The 20,390-nt window shown below is 36.7% G+C and overlaps 3 protein-coding genes and 1 pseudogene across 12 annotated transcripts; 1 reads left to right on the top strand and 3 right to left on the bottom strand.

The window, feature by feature from the left end:
- Window positions 1-558: 558 nt before the first annotated feature.
- On the top strand, window positions 559-4,131 carry LOC126785850 (pentatricopeptide repeat-containing protein At2g27800, mitochondrial-like). 10 transcript variants are annotated; one of them, XM_050511510.1, is made up of 5 exons: window positions 604-632; window positions 1,491-1,569; window positions 2,030-2,915; window positions 3,412-3,687; window positions 3,791-4,131. In XM_050511510.1, the coding sequence occupies exons 3-4, from the start codon at window positions 2,119-2,121 to the stop codon at window positions 3,413-3,415; spliced, it is 801 nt and encodes a 266-aa protein (XP_050367467.1). In that variant the 5' UTR covers window positions 604-632; window positions 1,491-1,569; window positions 2,030-2,118; the 3' UTR covers window positions 3,416-3,687; window positions 3,791-4,131. The 10 variants fall into 10 exon arrangements, with proteins under 10 accessions (XP_050367463.1, XP_050367467.1, XP_050367471.1 ...); XM_050511514.1 differs by lacking the exon at window positions 604-632 and adding an exon at window positions 746-977 and having other exon boundaries at window positions 2,778-2,915; XM_050511511.1 differs by lacking the exon at window positions 604-632 and adding an exon at window positions 837-977.
- Window positions 4,132-4,561: 430 nt separating this feature from the next.
- LOC126787485 (histidine biosynthesis bifunctional protein hisIE, chloroplastic-like) lies at window positions 4,562-6,599 on the bottom strand. The gene is made up of 4 exons (XM_050513362.1): window positions 6,558-6,599; window positions 5,478-5,573; window positions 5,226-5,377; window positions 4,562-5,030 (listed from the first exon to the last, which is right to left on the bottom strand). The coding sequence occupies exons 1-4, from the start codon at window positions 6,597-6,599 to the stop codon at window positions 4,853-4,855; spliced, it is 468 nt and encodes a 155-aa protein (XP_050369319.1). The 3' UTR covers window positions 4,562-4,852.
- Window positions 6,600-7,845: 1,246 nt separating this feature from the next.
- LOC126785839 (uncharacterized) lies at window positions 7,846-15,764 on the bottom strand. The gene is made up of 22 exons (XM_050511489.1): window positions 15,562-15,764; window positions 15,396-15,439; window positions 15,239-15,302; window positions 14,913-15,021; window positions 14,756-14,823; window positions 14,575-14,672; window positions 14,176-14,347; window positions 13,600-13,819; window positions 12,994-13,120; window positions 12,566-12,675; window positions 12,372-12,464; window positions 12,162-12,287; window positions 11,901-12,034; window positions 11,573-11,662; window positions 11,389-11,468; window positions 10,137-10,320; window positions 9,967-10,038; window positions 9,439-9,478; window positions 9,037-9,314; window positions 8,735-8,912; window positions 8,401-8,612; window positions 7,846-8,213 (listed from the first exon to the last, which is right to left on the bottom strand). The coding sequence occupies exons 1-22, from the start codon at window positions 15,628-15,630 to the stop codon at window positions 7,917-7,919; spliced, it is 2,865 nt and encodes a 954-aa protein (XP_050367446.1). The 5' UTR covers window positions 15,631-15,764; the 3' UTR covers window positions 7,846-7,916.
- A 2,771-nt stretch (window positions 15,765-18,535) lies between these two features.
- LOC126785845 (pentatricopeptide repeat-containing protein At1g12300, mitochondrial-like) lies at window positions 18,536-20,301 on the bottom strand (annotated as a pseudogene).
- Between the last annotated feature and the right edge of the window lie 89 nt (window positions 20,302-20,390).

The raw sequence follows: 20,390 nt of genomic DNA, 5'->3' as shown, positions 1-20,390 counted from the left end.
CAGCCATTGACCTCGATTGTGGTTTTATTCTTCTATATATTTATCAGAGAAAGAACTTTTTGTTGAAATGAAGTTTTTCGTAGCACCATTAATCCTTTCTATAAGCCACAAAATATTTTGACCTCAATTCTGGTCTTAATCTTCTACATATCTATCAGAGAAAGATTCGCTTCGTTGAAATGAAGTAGTTCTTATCACCATTTATCATTTCCAAAAGCCACAAGATATTTCTTATTGAATTGAAGCCACCTGAATAGTGAAACAAAAACTCTGTATTTAATCTGTACGCGAACATGTGCTGACTAAGATTAATACCAAGGCAATGCATACCAGGAATAAATGTGTTTATGCATGTAAGAAACATGAATCATTGCTTTTCATGTAGGTTACACTAGAAGTAAAGATGATTATAAGATTTATTTTGTGCCCAAAGAGACATAAGTTTTTACTGTCGGCTGTCGCGTTTATTCATTCTTTGACAATCAACTGTAACATATGTACCTGGAAACAGGTACAAGATAACATCTGTGAGCCTCAAGTCATGGACAAAACAGTTGATTTGGATAATTTGCATCACCTTCTTGAGGGATGCTCCAATTAGCCAATAACACCACCAGTATACAACTTTAAGGGTAAACCAAAAATCTCGACCCAATAAATACTTAAATAGGAATGCATTGAACTTACACGATACAAGACATCTTAAGTCCTCGTCGCATGTAGGTGTTAGAGGGGGGAGGGGTTGAATAGGAAAAAATCAACTTTTTCATGTTAATTAGTTCTCAAGAATATCAAGAGTGTAGAGAAACATAAAGAACAACTTTACGAATTATGAAATAAAAGTTAAAAAATGATCTTCATCTTGGGTCGCAAATATGCCATTAGCAGCTTCACCCACCACCTCCTTCCCGTTTATTTCAGCTCTATCTCCATTTCTGAAAGCTTCGTGAATTGTTCATATGCTGCTTGCAATAGAGGTATCTGTGATTTTTCGATATGGGTTTTTGTTGCTTTACGTTTCTATCATGTTTTGGATTCTGGGTCAGCTTTAGTTCCTCATTTTCTCCATCTATGTTTTTCAAGTTTTATACATAATACCGATACTAGTAAAGACTCTGTTCTTGATTCATGTTAGTGTTTGTTGATCAAATGTTACTAAGTTTGTGTGGTTATAGAAAGGTCTAATTTGAATGGTCATTTCTGCTATGTGGTTGTTGATTTGGCAGGAAATCAATTACATATATCCTGTTTGTTTTTTTTTTGTAATGTCCTGTTAGACATCTAATGCTTCTTCCAGTTACTCTCCTTCAAATAGTTTCTGTTCATTTTGTTTCTTCATTTGTTTTTCTGTAGATCATTTGATATGTGTATGCTATGTGTTGATCAGTTGGATAATGAAAGTCCTCATTTTGATGATCTTAATGCATTATATTTAGAGTCGTTATGTCGGACTCAGCTTTAATTTTCTTTTGTTTTGTTTGTCATTTCAGTTTTCTTTCTGAATAGCCAGATGCTAAACAGAAGCCGACCAAGTTCAATACTTTGGAACTTGGTGTCTCTCACATTTCGGTAATTACTCAGCTACTGGTAAATATGATTTTTCTTCATAGACATGGCTGCAGAAGTAGTTGCATGCTCAGAAACCTCAGTATAAAGCTCTTTTATGAAAACCCTTTGCATCAATACTTGTCCAAGCTGAAGAGTGTGGATGCTTGGTCATATAGTTTGAGTCCCAGTGTTAGGACTCTGAGGCCAATACACTGTTTGAATCAACCCCACTCTGACATAGCACCCAAAGTTGCTTCCACTGGATTTCTTGGCATATATGAGCGATTTTCATTGCATAGGTTTTACTCATCCCCATCTCGATCTTTTAGAAGGAGAGAAAATAAGAGATTAGAAGCTAGTAGAAAACCAACTCTTAATCAATCCCAATTTCAAAAATCGGTATCACAGTTGTTGCCTAGATTTACACCTGAAGAACTGTATGATGTTATAACTAAGCAAGATGATCCTCTTGTGTGTTTAGAATTGTTCAATTGGGCATCCCAACAGCCGCGGTTCAAACATGATGTTAGCAGTTATCACATCACGATAAAAAAACTTGGTGTAGCTAAGATGTATGAGGAGATGGATGATATTGTCAACCAAGTGCTTGCTATATCTCACATGGGTTCCGAGGCGCTTTTTAATTCCATTATCTACTTTTTCACTGAAGCTCGGAAGTTGACTAGAGCTGTCAATATATTTAAACACATGAAGAACAGTAGAAACATGGACTGCAGACCTTCAGTTAGGACATACAATATTCTCTTTACTGCTTTTTTGAGTAGGGGATGTAATACATACATAAATCACATGTATATGGAAACCATTAGATGTCTGTTTAGGCAAATGGTGGACGATGGGATTGAACCCGATATTTATACTTTGAATTCTATGATTAAGGGATATGTTCTTTCTCTTCATGTGAATGATGCATTAAGAGTATTCCATCAGATGGGTGTGGTCTATAATTGCTTGCCAAACACATTTTCCTATGATTATCTCATCCATGGATTATGCGCTCAAGGCCGAACAAACAATGCTAAGCAGTTGTGCAATGAAATGAAGTCTAAAGGATTTATTCCGAGTAGTAAGTCTTACAACTCCCTTGTGAATGCTTTGGCTCTTAATGGGGATATAGAGGAGGCAGTGAAGTATTTGTGGGAGATGATTGAGAAGCGAAGGACAACTGAATTCATTACTTATAAGACAGTACTTGATGAAATCTGTAGACAAGGACGGGTCGGAGAGGCTATGAAGTTGCTAAAAGAATTTCAAGAGAAAGACATTCTGAGTGGGCATGCCTACAGGAAGCTCCGACATGTGCTTGAAGATGACTATGGAGATTCTGTATCTCATACTCGATTCAGGTAGTGTTATTGATCATCTAACTTTGATGTTTATGTATCTTGTAGACTACCAGTATTGTTTGTCTGGGCTACTGGTTCAAGAAACTGGTTATGTGTTAACTGTTCTTCTTTGGTTTTTCTGTCAATAATATTGCCAATTTGGATAGGATTTTTGTATCACTTTTGTTGTTTCTTATTTACATGTATTACTGGTATGCAGTTCTTAAATTATAAGTCATAACCGTCCTGTCATCACATGCAGCCTAGTTGACATTAAAATTGATATTTGATCTGCAAAGTCTGTCAATGAAACTTCTTCAGTTATCAAATAGTATTTTTCTGTTAGAACAGATTGAGTCTACTGGTACCTTGTTGAACCCTTCTAATTAAGGATTGTAGAAAACATTTGAGCAGAAGCTTGCTACCTTGGAGTGATCTCTAGTTATTAATTTGCATCTTATTTGATTTTCTTAGTTGGTTTCAATAAAGTCTGATCCAGTGGCTCCTTGTTTTGCAGATAAATTTTGTCTAAAGGATACACACTTGTTTATTGCTGAGGTAGCCAATGCATCATTACTTATACACAAGGTTGCCACTTAGTACTACAGCTTAGGCCACACTCCATGCTTATTTGAAGGCAGGATGTATTCAGGCCACCCCTCTTCCACTGGCACATTCCCATGTGGCATCATCCTCCTCGTCCAAGCCAAAACCGGGTGTTTTATTCAATTGGTAAGGAGCACACCAGTCGGACCAGACCTCTCTTCAACAGTTCAACTCCGTGGACTCAGTGGTCAGTGTACCCAACACTCATTCTAGGGTGTTTGTTTTATGTTGTGAAAATTTGAATGTTGTGATGAAGTTGTTAGATACTAAATTCTGAGTGATCATTGCAGAGAAGGTGAAAAATGATTCAATGGAGAAGGTGGCATGTGTGGCTGGGCTTCTGGTGGAAGCAATGAACTGTTGCCTGATTAGAAACTAATAATCAGTTTGACATGTGTGGCTAAATGAAACTGATAATTAATTTGAAAGATGTTCTTGCATAGTATATGTTGTGCACTTATTGTTCTTTCAAATAGATTTTCGCCTTCTGGCACAGAATTGAAATTTCTTGTCGCACTTGTTAAAAGCTTTTAATCAGTTTTTAATTAGGGCGTGCTTTTATTGTAATCAATTACAACCAATGGTGAATGTTTTATTTTAGAAGCATTAATGCATATATCTTTTGTATTCACTGTATGGTGGCGATTCGTGTGCAAATTTACGATTCCTACTCGCTGGTTCAACTTTGATGCAATGTGGAAGAAAAAAAAGGTTGCATGCATCCATGCATATCAGCTGCCTTGTACGGATCTCCTTACCTTACAGAATATCGTCCTCAATTTCTTGTCATAGTGCATTAGCACTTAAAATATTTTAGTTCACTCAAATATCTAAATAAGTTGAACATGATAAAATTTGTCCATTGTTTCCCAGCTTATCAATCACATGAGCACATATATTACACTAATTCTATGACTTATATTACCATGTCTTTCGTACCTATAGGCTTATAGTGGATGACTTGTGTCAAATTATCAATGGATTCGTCCTATCCCCTTTAAAAAAAAAAATCTTTCCAGCCTATGATCTAGTATTCATAATCAGTGTAAACACTGCAAAAATGTGGGTGATAGAATATTAATTCAAGAGTGACGCATATTCTCATCTCCAGTGATCCTTTAATCTGGAAAAATCCGAAGAGGTTTTACACAAAACTGTAGAGTTTGATGATTTCTTATCCAAACAGTATCATAGCGTTCAAGTATCAGTTCGAAGAATCAGCACCAAACTATCAACTTCCATGCAAAAAAAGCTACAATGGTGGTGAATAATGTGTAATCTTAACCAAAAGGGGTCATCTAAACTGTGGATGGTATTGCACAACTCAAAACATTACAGAATACAGTCCATGTCTAGCCTTGTGTCTTGCGACTACTCTTTTCCTCGACACCTGACTGAGAAAATCTACGTCGTAAAATTTCTAAAACATCTTCAATTTTTACGTCTCTGAGGCCCAGCAAAACCTCTGAAGCACTACGCGATTTATCCTCGTTCTCCTCTAGTGTTCGACATAGCTCATCTGCCTCTTCCCTAGAGTAAGAAAAGAAAATCATCAACTGGTGAAAATAAAGAATATAAACCCTCTATAGTGTCCAAGTTTATACATGTACTGCCAGCAGGCATATACTTCTCAAATCCCTTTAATAACATTGTTGATTATTTGAATAAATTTTCAGTACTATCTTTAGAAATTGGAAGAATATTAAAACTCGCATAACGTAATACCTGATTTTTGAGCACAACAATTTCTCATCAAGTAGTAGTCGTCTAGTCCAAGAGGGCTTTCCAGTTTGTGGGACTCCTAGTTCTCCTTTTCGTTTTGCAATTGTAGATTCTAAAGAGTTCAGAGTGGTCAACAGGAACTTATCTCCTCCACTCTGTCACAAATAAACTAAATCACTTACAAACACATAGTGTATAGTAATGAAGAATATAGAAAACATAGTAATCTTGTTCTAAATGTTAACGGCTGAAAACCTGCTGATCTTCTAACAAATCAAACACCGAGGTGTAATAGCAAGTCTCTGCTCCTGTGTGGCAAGTTGGACCATCAGGTTTCCCACGGTATTTTATCTGAGAAAGTACCAAACAAAGGTAATAAATACGAGCACAAAAGAGCAAATATTAGCAATATGTTCAAACCAGAAAAAACAGATATTCAACTGTATACTGATGCATAATGGCTTTGGAGTATCTAAGCTTGAGGATGTTAGTTCAGTTGCAGCAAATTTGATTTCACATGAAACGGTGTACAAAAAGGTAAAGAGAAGCAGCAGGAAACAAAATACGAAGCAGCCTACAAAAAGGTTCACAATTTTCTAAAACCCATAATCCAATATCTAAGCAACTAAATTGGAATCCTTCTAATTCTCTAAAATATGAATCTATGATTGAAACCGATGGCTTTGGTGTCCATAAAAGTAAAAAAAAAAAATGAATTCAATTCATTCTAGCCATGCCAAATTGACTGCTCAATGCCCACTCTTCCCACCAAATGATCCTATAAAAACCACTTACCCAGAGAGCAATACATTCCTACAGTTTCATTTAGTTCAAGTTCAAACCGAAGCTCAGACTTATGAATTTCAGTTCTGGAACAGACACTATCAGATCCTCAATGTGGCACTAGCTATCCAATTCTTACAAAACGAGAAATGAGCTTATGGCATCGAAAACCAATCAAGCATTGAAGCAAAGGAAAAGTCATTAGTGAGGGAGAGGCGTACCTGCTGCTGTGGGGATTCCAGATTTTATTATGAAAGAATGGTTTGTTACCTTGTAGTTTCTTATAACACTATCATGTTTGATGCTCAAGGCTGCCGGTAGTACTTGAGCGTGTTATTGGTAAAAAGAGGGTTTATTGCCCATAATGATCATTGCAAGGGGTTAAAACGAGAGTGGAACGGCCTGTGGGGATAACCTGACACTTGAATTTGAGCTGCATTGTTTTTGAACCCATAATGATCTTTGCTGAAAGCTTTGAATCCCTTCATGCATTTTGTAACTAAATATATAAATCTCCAAATGCAGAACACATGTCATTGTTCTATTCATTACCTCCCACCCACCATTCATAATCCCTGTTGTTTCCATTCTCATGTAGGGTCTATGTTGACCTAATTGCATCAATCCAAAAACAAAAGCAGAAGAAGAGATAAAGAGATGGAAACAAACTAGAAAAATACTTGAGACATAACCCATACACCCACCAGAAGGATCTCAGATTTCCTTTCATTTCACCAAATGGTGAAGGCATATGACATAATATTAGAAGTGATGTTAAAGCAAATTATATGGAACTACATGAAAACATTTCCACCTTAGTGGGTATCAAAAGATTATGTAACAATATTCCTATTATCATCGTCCTATATGATAATAATAATATTATTATCTAAAAAAGGATATCTACTGTGCTACCACAAGTCCACAATTAACTGATAATACACAAATGAAATGAAAAGACTGCAAAGAGTTGCAAAAAATTTTGAATTTCAATTTGAATTCACCATCATACTAGAGAAATGGAATTCCACCATTTTAACGATAATTGCTACAAAAATCAATAATCTACTACCTATCCTCTATCAATTGCAAGCATTCTGAGACAGACATCAACAGATACATGCAACCAAATATTAATTGGAACTGTACCCCTTTGTATAAAGCATTTTGTATCCCTTTCAAAAAAAGAAGAAGAAGCATTTGTACCATGATGTGGCTAGAAATCAAAGTAAAATATATTGGACCTTCTTTCACGAGTGCATATATATGACGGGCCTAACTTTTTTGAACTTTTCATTTTCAGTTGTCTGCTTCTTTCTTGACTAGCAAAGTCTGATCTCAACCCACTGATACCCTCCCGTCATAATTAAGGTACTTTGTGTCATTTCTGGGGCCTCTGGTTTGATTTATGAGCTTTGAGTTCTTTCTCCAGTCTTACAAGAAATGTAAAAATTTGAGAAACAAAAAGTTCACATGGGGCATTCCGAGAATTGAACTCGGGACCTCTCGCACCCTAAGCGAGAATCATACCACTAGACGAAATGGCCTCCTGTGTTGTAAATTAACATATTTATCACGTCTGTCACATAAACTGGCCTGATACGTCCCCACTGTGTTTCAGTGGCAGGTGACCTGAGCGCTCTGATTGTTTAGCGGCAACTCTCCGGCCTACTCTTCTACTCAGATTGTTGTCAACAATGGGGCAGCTAGGGAGGGAGATGCGGAAGAATTTAGGTGTTACAGAAGCTTGTCAAAAAATCTTTAAAATAAACATTCAAGGCCCTCTATCAGAGAGCTCCCCGTCGCTACAAATCACAGAAGAATCAAAGATGAAAGATAGTATGTTTGAATGACTGGTGTTAGATTGCTTTAAAGAATGAATTGTAACCACTGTACAATATCTTGAGAATGCTAATCACAAGAAACAACAGAAAGTGCTATACGGAGGTCATTTGAGGTTCCACATATGTACATTCTATAGGTTTCCAGTTCATCTTGATAAGCACTCGGAGTACGAGCAGCATAATGATTTCCGCTCACTCTATCCCGCTTGGAAAAGATGATTTCTCTCAAGACAGGTTCATGGCCGTTCAATAGATTGCCCAAGCTCAAAACTTTTCGCCAGGACTGGTTAGCAGTGGGAGGTGTGAACATATTTGACACTACCTGTCTTTCGCTCATCGTTACTACTTGCTGCTTCTCAAACTCCTGCATAGATAACATAGCTCACATGTAAACTGAGATGTCTCCACAAAGAAACTGGATAAAACAATGAAGTGGAAATATGGATCCCTCTAGAAGTTTGGGCTGCTTAACTAATACACCTGAGGAATGAGGGTCATTATATGTTGGACTTCTGCTTATTAAGAACGGTTCATGAATACAGGCATCGTACCTTTGGAGTACTGTCACCCAAGGAGCTTGTTCCCATTCTTGGAAAATAAAAGTTGCAGCAGTCACGGAATATTGCTTCAGATAGACGTGGAGCTTGCAAGAATTTGCGATGAAGAGAAGCTGCAATAGTAAGCAGCTTCTCCACATGTTCAAAAACACCAGACAGCCGTCTTATGTCTTCAATAGTATCAGTGTGAGCAGATAAACGATTTGCTGGAATGAAACAGAAAGTGTAAGTGCTAATACCAATTTGACAGTTGTCTGTACATATATACTTCCCTCACATATATTAGTTTTATAACTTTTATTTTCTATGAAAATTGAGACTAGTTAACCTTGCAAAGGCCTCAATGCAGATGTCATAGTAAGGTAAAGTTGATCGAGTTTAGTAGTCATCTGCTTCAAGCCTCCATAATTAGCTTTGTTCAAAGTATCTGCTGCTGCGCTAAAGGCGGTACATACCATTTGCTCGAGCAACTGATGTGGTCGTAAGGTCTCCAGGTAATGAAGAATCTATGAATTCAACAATAGAAAAGCATTAAGGAGGGTTTGGGAAAAACCGTGAAGACCCAGGAATGCAAGGCAAGCTAAACAAATATTCTGTTGACAGAAAAAAGAAGAAGATAAAGTGAAGTACCTTTTCTCCCTCTCTATTTGGATCCACAAGCGGCTTCTGCTCAGAAGCTGGCAAAGCAGGTGCATCATTCCAAATCTTTCGCCACAAGTTCCCACTCTCGGACATTCTCTTTGACAGCCGCCCTCGAGGGGGCCAATCATCGTTCGGGCCCTTGGTTGCAAGATTATTGGGTGATCTTCTCTCCTTTGTGATGTCACTCTCCCAATCTCCAGGAGAATGCCAGCGAATAAAATCTTCAAAAACAGCATCTGGATTTGCAGCTTTGAATGCTGACATGTCTAAATCAAATTTTATAGCTCGTGAGTGACAGCATCTGGCTAATCATACCCGCTATTGTATTTATAAATTACGCATTGTGCAACTCCAGTTGGTAATGAAAAACATGCATTTAAATCATATTACCTGAAGCTAAGATCTCTCTTTCCAAAAGAGCAGAAAAGTTCTGAAATAGATAATTAATAAGATTATCAGGCAATACTCAACAGTAACATAAAATTATTCATCTTGCGAAAGAAATATGTTAAGCACACGGAATTAACATGGTATTAAAGAATCAAATAAAAATCATTGCTGAGTACTAGTAGGGACTATTAATCAGGGTTAAGGGATGCCCGGGTTACGTAAACCACATGAATCAATCTAATTACCCCATCCTTTGGTAATTACAATAAGCTAATGGAATACAAATATTTGAAAACTTGGAACTACTTGAAAGCCCAATAACTACCTTAAAAGATAGTCCCTAAACCCAGAAAGGCACAAAACCCCTTATCCTGGTCTCAGATCACTTTCATTGTAATGCAGGTGAATGATGTGATAGATTGGCATGAACAACAACCTATTGTAAGAAAGCTTATTGGGTAGAACTGCCATGTTGATAAAAAGAGCCTTGTGAGAATCCAAGACAAATAGAAGTTACTCTAATCTTACAAGTGAGTCGCCAAAGGCTTCAACAGCTTGGAGCCGTTCTTCATGCATGTCTTCTGTCATCAGTGGTGGCTCCTATAGTTATGAAGTAGAACAAGTTAAGCTCAATTTTTTTAGACTTCTGAGCATAAAATATGATACAATTGCCAAATAGTTTTACATGTCACACTAACCTGGGTCAATGGTGCATGCATGCTCTGATATGAATTCAGAAGCATCATACCTGTAACACCAGCCGAACCCCTTCTGACACAATCTGAAGGTTTTGGATCATTAGACACTGTATCATGTTCAGGTATAGCTCCAGGTCTTGATACACTTTGTTCAGAGTCTTGCAAATCATCTGGAATTGCAGGGCTGCAGCATGAGCAAAGTAGAGTGTAAATAAGATGCAAACTTGTCTTCATTGCAGAAGCCATGCTAGAGATAGTGGTCTAACAAAAGCTCTGGTTGTAGGAGACTCAAAGTTAATAATTGATGCTGCCAATGGGAAATTCAAACCACCATGGAGAGTGCAACAAATCATTTTACTAACATATCATTCAAGCACATTTACAGGGAAGCTAATTTCTCAGCAGATGCAGTAGCAAATGTTCGTCAAAAGATTACTGATGGAAAAATTTGGCGGAATAGTTTCCCAAGAAGAGTTACTCAATTTGTCCAGTTTGATAGATTAGGCTCAGGTTGCCCTAGAGGCACCAGTCTGTAATTTTATTTTTTGTTTCTTCATAGGAAAAGAAAAAGGAGAACTTGTCTTCTTTGTAAATTCAGAATTCTCCTCTAGTCTCTGTTGACTTTACATTGAACATATCTTCACAAGTAAATCATGAGAACAGAGACCTAAAGTATAAGCAACTGAACTTAAAATCCACAGCAATAGGAAAGGCAGCCTATTGCATAAATCATTAATTTAGTCAGTCAAACATAGCAAAGCATTTCCTGAATCATCACAGCAATTTGGTTCACATCACCTAATATGATAACCAAGCGGGCCAATCTATAACACCAAACACAGGGGAAAACAAGAATCAACATGTGTTTGGTCGACTAATGCCAGAATAATAACCTACCGAATCCGTACATCAGCTAAAACTTCCTAGATACTTAACTCTTCATGACCAGAAAAATTACTCTTGAATAACAAAAGACCAATCTTATTATATGCTTGCGCACCTAACTCACTCTATGCATGTGAAACAGTGAATGAAGCAAACCATTAGGCATGACCCAATAAAATATTGTGAATATGAGAGATAGTTAAACTTTAGGCCCAAACCCATTGTTCAAAAAAAGAAGCGACACACACAAAGACACAATCTACTTGCTAGCTAATAAATTATGGATAAAGGAATTTAGTTTAGAAAAAGAAGAGATAATCCAAAATTGTATAAAGACAACCAAGGAGATCTCACTTGCTTATTTCACCTGTCACGTTTCCCATCAAGGATTTCAGTAGGTATTTGCATAACACACGAGTCCTCTGATCCCTCATCCAGGCCATCTTCCTGCATTTTCATTCAACCAAGAGGGTCACACTGAAGTTAATACGACCTAGCATCATGAATAGAGAGCCAACAAACAATAAAATAAAACAAAGCATCATTATTACATCGATACTAGGAGATGAATGATCCATGCTTCCAACACAATCTTGAAATTCTTCATTCAATTGACGTTTCCTCTCAATGCATATAGCAAGCTGAAAGAAATAAAAAATCATTACCACGTGATTTTGGCTCCATTTTATGTGTTCCTTATAGGAATCACCACAATGATAAATTGTCAAATTTGTATCATTTTAATATTAATATTCACATGTCAAGCATAATTTTGTTTCGTAATACTTAACCAAATGAGGGTACAATGTTTGTGTTCATGTATATCTTGTAGATTGAGTAGGGTCTGTACCATACTCTGTAACATGGACAGATAATTACCATATGAAGTTTCTGGTAAATCACACAAGTAGACAGATCAATGGAACCATAAGCTGGCGTCAAGGGCAATATCTGAGACTGTTCCCAACACCACCGAACTTCCCGAACAAACTCAATCCATATAACTGAAATAGCTGAAAGAATAATAAACAAAAACCAACAAATTGTCATAATTAGGAACTCTCCTAGAGAATGAATCCAGAAGCTGAATGTGTACACAAGATCATATTCCCAAAAAATATAATTGTATTATCAACATACCACGTATATTGCAGTTTCCAAGCCAAAGAGAATGCAAGCAAAACTGTGCAAAAAGGGATTCAAGAGGTGCGGCCTTTATTCGAGCAGTTTTGAGCTCACCAGAGGCAAAACTGCGGAACTGTGCATCTGGAATTTCACACCATGGCAATTCAATATTAAAATGTTGTTTAGGTAGTTACATGAACATGTAACAGCACGAAGGGACAGTACCATCATGAAAGAGTTCCTTGAGCACACGATCAATAACTGTAGGAGGAGGTATAACCATGGAGGACTTTAAATGATCAGAACCTGGGTTTTCAACTACAAGAAAAAAGAGGTGAGCATATCAACAATAGAAAACGTCATCTCCAACTCACAAAACAAAGACCCCAATTCCAAGTTGGCATGACAAGTAATCAGACCTGACACAAAATCTTCCATAAACTGAGCCTCAAATGACGTATTCAATGCATCAACCAAAAGACACAGCTGGGAAGCAAATCCGACTCTGTTTCCTTCAGAAGAATCGGTTCTGAAAGAAGGTAATTATCAGACAAGAAGACTGATGTTAGATGCTCCATATAATCCCCAATGGATATATAAATGACTAGCACTTTGCAGATGCACTTCCCTGGATGTTGCTTCCAAAGAAAAAATTCAAATGTAAATGAATCTGAAGTACAATTACAATGTAGCAAGAAACTTGTTTTCAAATCAAATCTATTGGAGCATACAGTAAAGGAGAGAGGTGTGTAAAATCAGTAAAAGCTCTCACAATGACATAAACACTCCTGCATAGATTGTATTTAAAAATTTTATAAAATAACAGCTGTATACAGTATCTACTCACAAAGTTGAAGACATATTAGGAGATAATATCCACTTTTGAGCTTCATGGGGCGAAGAATTTTCCAGTTCGGCCATCTCCAGGGAGCTTTCAACCACTTTTTCAGACCACAAGGCAACCAACTCAAATCCTGTATGAAAACAATACATAATCAGACAAACTGATATGAGTCCAATTGGAAGAGGGATTTCTAATAATTTAGTTGGATTTCATCAATAAGCTTTCCACTGATTAGAGTATCCATGAAAGTACCAAACACTATGTAATTGACATCCTTGTATTCTTCCATTTCATACCACAGAAACACAGACTTTTAGGTAACTCTTAACATTATATATGTATATAAGCAATTTATAACAACCATTTATCTGAGACCCCTAAGTTTGAATACTGCAACCAACTGATCCCACATGTCCTTTACATTTGACATGCATATAAAGCACGATGAGTATCAAGAAGTTTGTCATTAACAAGAAAATAGGGTCAGATATATGGACTACATAGAATGATAAGTAGATTAGGAAATAAGGAGACCATCTAGTCCACATTGAGTCGTCTAATGTGACAGGCAAAACTTCAGTACAGAATAGCAATACAAGTTACAATTACCTTTTACAGGGTCTTCGGCAGTATACCACTCACTCCATGGACAATCATCATCCCATTGTGTTTTATTGTGCGTGTCACCACCAAGATCGTCTCCAGATTCAGTAACGTCAACATCAGCTGCTGTGACATCATCGTCATCATGTGGAAGGGATCTGTAGGTTAGCTTCATAGAAAAATGGACTTTGAAGAGATGCATGGAGAAGTCCAATGTGGAGTAGGCCTTCAAAATCAATGAAACAAGACAATTATTAGAACTTGGCAAGAAAACAAAAAAAAAATCCTAAAGAACATAACAGTTTGGGATAACTTCAAATTCCACAGCCAAAAACTTGGGCGTGCGAATATTATGCAATAAAAGGACACAGCATAAACCAGAACAAGATAGGTAAACCATGTGATATACAAAATTTAAATACCTAAACAAAAAGCACAATGTCGAGAAATTAGAACAGAATAACATATTATCCACCAAAGCAAAGTTGTGATTGCAAGAATGAAATAAAGAAACAACCAATGTAAAGCAGCAAGATAATTTTAAAAACTAAAGAAATGGAATACAACAGGTGGGAAACTTACAAATTTAGAAACAAACAACTCATATAGTCCTTCCAAATGCATAAGTTTGACTGGAACCTGGCTACCAATAAGATCAGCCTCAAATCTTCTAGTGAAAACTGTTCCCATATTCTGAATACCAATGTACGCTCTCCTGGCAGGAACATGCACCGGAACAAACGCCGGCCACAAACTGCACACTCGAGGTTTAAATGATTTTATGAGTCACTATGATTTATTCAAAAAAATGCACTAGATAACCTATCCAGTAATAGATTAATAAATTTTAAGCTACTAATTGTTAGGGAACGACATGGTCATAGTGATCTAATACGAGACTACACTTGATTTAGGATATACAAAAGAGGATTCAAAGTTACAAGAGTAGAGTTCCAACTTTCAATGAAGCATCCCACCCACCTCGAACAATTTGATAGAGCAATTGCAACTGCACTTAAAAGCTTGCTAGCCTCAGGTGCATCGAGAACCACCCCGCTGGCACTCTGTGGAGCAATTACCTGAGAAATAATGCTCATTAAAATTTACGGATAAAAATATCACTAAAGAGCATAAAGAGAAAAGATATAGAGTTAAAACGGACCAAAAAATCTTTGACCCCAAAGCACAACTGCAAATCGTGCAATCTGGAATCCCAAACCATATCATTGCCTGCACATCGAGAATTCAAAAAAAGTTATCAGCCTGCCATCCTAATATTGCGATCAAAACTCAAAAAAGAAAAAAAAACCAATAGATACCGTCATTTTTAGATCCGAAGTAGTATTCCATGCAGTAACTTTTCAGTGCAAACTTCAACTCATATTTAACCTTATAAAACTCCTCCGAAACCTCCCTCGCATCCTTTTTCTAGAGCCAAAGAATACATAAAACAATAACATAACAGCAAGAAAGCTTCTTCCTTCAACATGATCAAACACAATGTAATTTTACAACAAAACAGTAACGGGATCAAAAATCAAACTCGACAATGCAAACTACCAAGACATTCAATTAACTAGTAGTTGTCTTTGTTCTTTCACGGACACAACACATTTGGATATTAAATCAAGCTCATTAAGTATACCAAAAGATTTTTCGGACCGTCGGCTATCCACTGCCTACAAACAGCCTCTATATCAGAAATGAACCTGCAACACATCAAAAAACAGTTACAAGATACACCTCAGTAAAAAAATTCAAAACAAACAGAGACGCAAAAAAAAAAAAAAAAAAAAAAAAACCTTTCCCATGAAGAGGCAAGAGTGAAGTCATCAAAATGCTCAACCTGCAAAAAATAAATAAATCTTTCAGTTTAGTTTAAGCTCTTAAAGTCTATTGCTGATCTCATGATTCGAAATTAGTAACAAAGAATTCGAATTAAGAAACATTAATAAGTAAAATTCGAACCTCCTCCTCTTCTTCTTCTTGAGCTCCGTCGTCTCCGGAAGTTTCCATCTTGCTGGAAGAAGAAGCCATATTAAAAAGTGAATGTGAATCTGGGAGTGTAGATACGGCGTCGTATAGGTTCTGTAAGTAATCGAAGACGATCGGTGAGACTGAGATCTGCTGTGGATGAAAGAATCGCAGAGACCTTGTCTCTCTCTTCTCTCGCTTCCCGCTGGCGCTGTGTTATGTTTTATGCGAAATTGCACTGACCTTTTCAAGGTTTTTGTTAAATTGTAAAAACGCCCCAAAATTTATAAGGATTTTCAATTTGTCCCTCCGACTTCACAAAACTGACATGACTCATTTAATAAACGGGTCAACGACCGGTTAACCCGCTAATACGAAATGAACTTGCATTACACGTTTAATAAAAAATCGAACTAAATTTTATATAAAATACGTATACACAAGCTATTTAACATTATATGTATATAAGGGTTTAGAAGATATTTTCTCATTTTGAACTAGAATTTAGGGTAATACATTGAATTTTTGTTCTTGGCTCTCGACTCTTTCATTTTCAAAGCCAAATCAAAGAAAAACTCCTCTTGAGTAAAAGAATTTCAAACCTAACCTTGACTACCAAACCAAAGAAAAAGGGTGTCAATGTCATTTCATAATTCAGACTTTGGGTGAACGTTACTCTGTTCTGTATTGTACACGTAGTTAACATGTGAAGCTCCGAGTTTCTGAGCAAGAAACACAGATACAACTTCCTTTGAGGCAGAGGCAAAGACAAAGAGCCAATTTTGAAGCCAACCAAAAGAACCTAATTGCCTAATTACCTGTGTATAGAAGTGTGGTAGATCACTCGATAGTTGTACTATTTGATTTAACCGATTTTATTAAGCGAGAGGTTATGAATTTGACTATGTAGCCAATCCACAGTTGAAAAAACCGATGAAGTTGCGCCTTTCAATCCTTTCATCTATTTTGATATATGGTAGTGTTCGGAGCAATAGTTTTTGAGAAGTTTTAAATACACACCTCTAATTACTTAATACACATCCATATCTTTTCAAGTTTTAAATCAAATTTCTTAGATATGGAAAATGACCAAAATATGCCCCTAATTAAGAAAATATAAATATTACACTTTTAAATTTTTCAGAAACTAATAATGTGAGAAATTAAATAAGTTTGTACAAAGAAAGAAATTAAATAAGTTTGTACAAAAAAAGAAATTATATTTATTTAATAGAAAATTAAGTGAAAATTTTTGATTACCAATTCATCCCTTTATTTCTTTCTTAAAAAATTAATAATTTCTAATTTAGAATATCAAACCAAGCTAATTTGTGTTAAGACATTATGATCTTTTCTCATTTCAATGTAATTTATATAAAATAAAATAAAATCGACGATGAAATGAAGAATAGGTAAAGTTCATCAAACAAGATGAACAATGCATTTATCGTTTGTCATGCTTGAGAATTTGAAGAACAAGTATATGTAAGAATTTTTAAATAATCAATATTTATGGATCACTACAAATATTAGTACATACTAATTATATGAAATCTTTTCAAAAATCATATGAAATGATAAGACACCTTGAGTTAAGGGTATTTTAGGCACTTTGGGTTGTGTATTTAGTACAAAATTAGAATGAGAAATAAAATGAGTGGTGTATTAAGTAGTGAGTGTGTATTAAGTATTTAGTGGTTTGTATTTAAAGTTTTTTTTTTTTTGATACGTGTTCGGAGAATAATTACCAGATTGACGTGGGATATTGATTCTCAGAGCCTTCACCATTTTCTTACCTACATGCATCAAGTATCTGGCAAATCTGGATTTCTGGGTTTTCATTACAGCTCTTTTGTCTAATTAGATTTTCATATTAATGTGTTCTTTAACTGAAGAAAGAAACTACACCAACACCACACATGGCTGAGCTCTGATCAACAAAAATAATAACATTTGAAGTACTTCTCAAACATATCACGCCGAGCAGATTAATCTCCACAGAAACAAAACCAAAAAAGCCAGCAGAATGATTTCAATTGTATCATAGATAAGTTATCAACTTATCAACAATCCCTCACTATAAAGTTGGAAGAAATTGATTTCTAAAGGTTTTAATATTCCCATCAAATATTCAGGAACTGAGATTTTTCAACAATTGCTAGGACAGAACTTAGACGACATCTTGAAGGCTTTATATTTTTAAACCTCTAGCAGACTCTGGCCGTGCTTCTACCTCTTTAAGTTTGTGTTGCAACCCCAAACACGAATTGCAAGTCTCCGACACTTGGGGAAATGATAATTGCAAATATGTTTTGTACCAGCCAATGACATCCTTCTTCCAAATGTTTTTGACTTGTTCTGCTACCTGTTTTGCAAATCCACACATATACCTAGGGTCAGAGCACAAGCATCGGAATGCTCAAGGGATCAAAGTCTAGACAAAGCATTAGTTTAGGCAGAGAGAGGACAGCTTCCAACTTCTGGTTTCAGCTAATTTGTTCAAAGTTTGAACTACACGAATACATAGCATAAATAGCAAAGCAGTCATCAACTGAAAACTACATGGCTACATTATATACGGCATAGAAGCTAAGACTTTTGACAATCAAGAAGCTGCTATAAAGCCTTTAAAAACAGTAACAAGCAAGAAAAGACGGTGGCCAGCTTCCCTGCCACACAAAAAGACTGAAGTTGAAATCATTCTTTAAAACCCAAATGGGTGCAATGGATAAGCTTACTCTCAGAGAAGCATATACTAAACTGCAAGATGGCAGCCTAGAATTGACACCACCAACAGAAATCTAATGTCATAAATATTAACTGTAGTTGCAAATACTAAAGATCAATAATAAACTAAGCAAGTGGAAGGAGCAAATCATATTATTGCATCACATAGAATCCAAATTCGAATATATAACTCTGAGTGTAATAGTGAAATAAAAAAAGCAAATAAATTGATATCCCTTAGCTGATATGTTTCAAATCAACTTTATGGTGAATCTCTGAAAAACTGTAACAAAGCTGGATCCACTTCACCCTTACACAGTAAACCAAGTATCAGTTCCATAGTTGATGCATCCGCAGAGAAATCGCAGTTCCTCATTTCTTCGACAAGTTCCACAGCCCATGATGTCTGATTGTTATTTAACAACCCTTGGATAATATTGTTATAGGTGCAACCATCTGGGGAAGAGCCTTTCACTCCCATTTCTCTCAGCAACTTTTCTGCTTCAACTATTAATCCCTGGTGACAGAGTCCCTGAATCATTATAGTATATGTTCTGACATCAGGCTGCACTCCTTTTGATGACAAACTGCTGAAGAGATCTCTTGCCGATTCAATATTTCCAGCTTTGCACAGACCTTCAATAATAATATTGTAAGCTACAATATTAAGTTCCATTTTTCTGGCTTCGATCTCTTCAAGCAATTCTAATGCTGTAGAAAGTTGCTGGTTGTTGCATAGGCCATCTAGTATCACACTGTAAGTTTGAAGATTGGGAAGCTGGCCACAACTTGGCATCTCAAATAACAACTTTTCAGCTTCTTGAATTCTCCCCACTTTGCAATGTCCATCAATGAGAGTGTTATAAGTGATGGTATCCGGAACTAGTTCCATACGAAGCATTTCCTTGAAAATTGCATAAGCCTGATCGACCTTTTTTGCCTTGCAATATCCATTGATCAATATATTACAACTCCGAACATCAATCATGGAGCCCTTGTTAAGTATACGACCAAAAACTCGTTGCGCCTCTTCCATGTCCCCGCGCAAACAGTAAGCGTCCATGAGGGAATTGTAAGTAATGGTATCAGGCTCAACATGCCTCTGAATCATCATCTGAACCACACCTTCGGCTTCCACGACCTTACCTTCTTTACCGTACGCATCAACCATTATATTGAAGGTGTGGATATTTGGAGAGACAACATTTCACCCAAGAGCCTTTTAGCTTCATTCCACCTGCCTAAATTGCAATGACCCTGAATCAAGCAGGTGTAAGTGACAACATCAGGAGCAATACCCCTACTGATCATTTCTGAAAAGAGCCTCAATGCTTCATCAATGAGTGTCTCCTTGCATAGGCTGTCGATTATGGTGCTATCAGATACTATGTTAGGCTGACATCCATGTTCTTCCATCTTCTCGAGTAAAGTAATAGCAGCACTGTTGTTGCCCGCCTTACACAAGCCCTTGATAAGTGTGTTGAAAGTTCGGGTGTCGGGCTTGCAATGACCTTGCTCCAGCATTTTGATGAAAATTTGGGCAGCCTCAGGAACTTGATTGTTGAGGACAAAGCCGTGGATGAGAGTATTGAAAGTGGGGACAGTTGGGTGAAGACCCAATATGAAGAATTTTCCAAAGACAGAAAAGCTGAAACCCATTTCATTCAAATGGGAATAGCATTTGATGAGAATAGTCAGAGTATATTCGTCAGGAACAATCCGACACAGGAGCATTTGTTTATAGAGGGAGATGACTGCTGGGTATTGTTTGAATTTGACAAGTTGGGTCAGTATTTGATTGAGAGGGATAACAGGAGGGAGAGGGCGCGCGACTGAATCATTTCGTCGAACACCTTCAAGGCATTCTCAGCATTACTCACTTCCACTCGATGGGTTCCTCTCGAATGATACAGAGCTATCCAAGAAGAAAGCATACCTCTTGTGCTGCGCCTGGGCATCATCATCGTCTACAGATTCAGCTTTTGAGTATCTGCTCACCTTTTTTATCGAAATTGGTTAAGCTGAGTCAATATCTGATTGAAAAAAATAACAGCAGGAAGAGGACGAAGCATTTCATCGAACACCTTCAAGGCATC

This window comes from Argentina anserina, chromosome 3, assembly GCF_933775445.1.
Source record: "Argentina anserina chromosome 3, drPotAnse1.1, whole genome shotgun sequence".
Lineage (NCBI taxonomy): Eukaryota > Viridiplantae > Streptophyta > Magnoliopsida > Rosales > Rosaceae > Argentina > Argentina anserina.
Note: the sequence above shows the minus strand (reverse complement) of the source record. Positions and strands in the feature narration are given on the sequence as shown.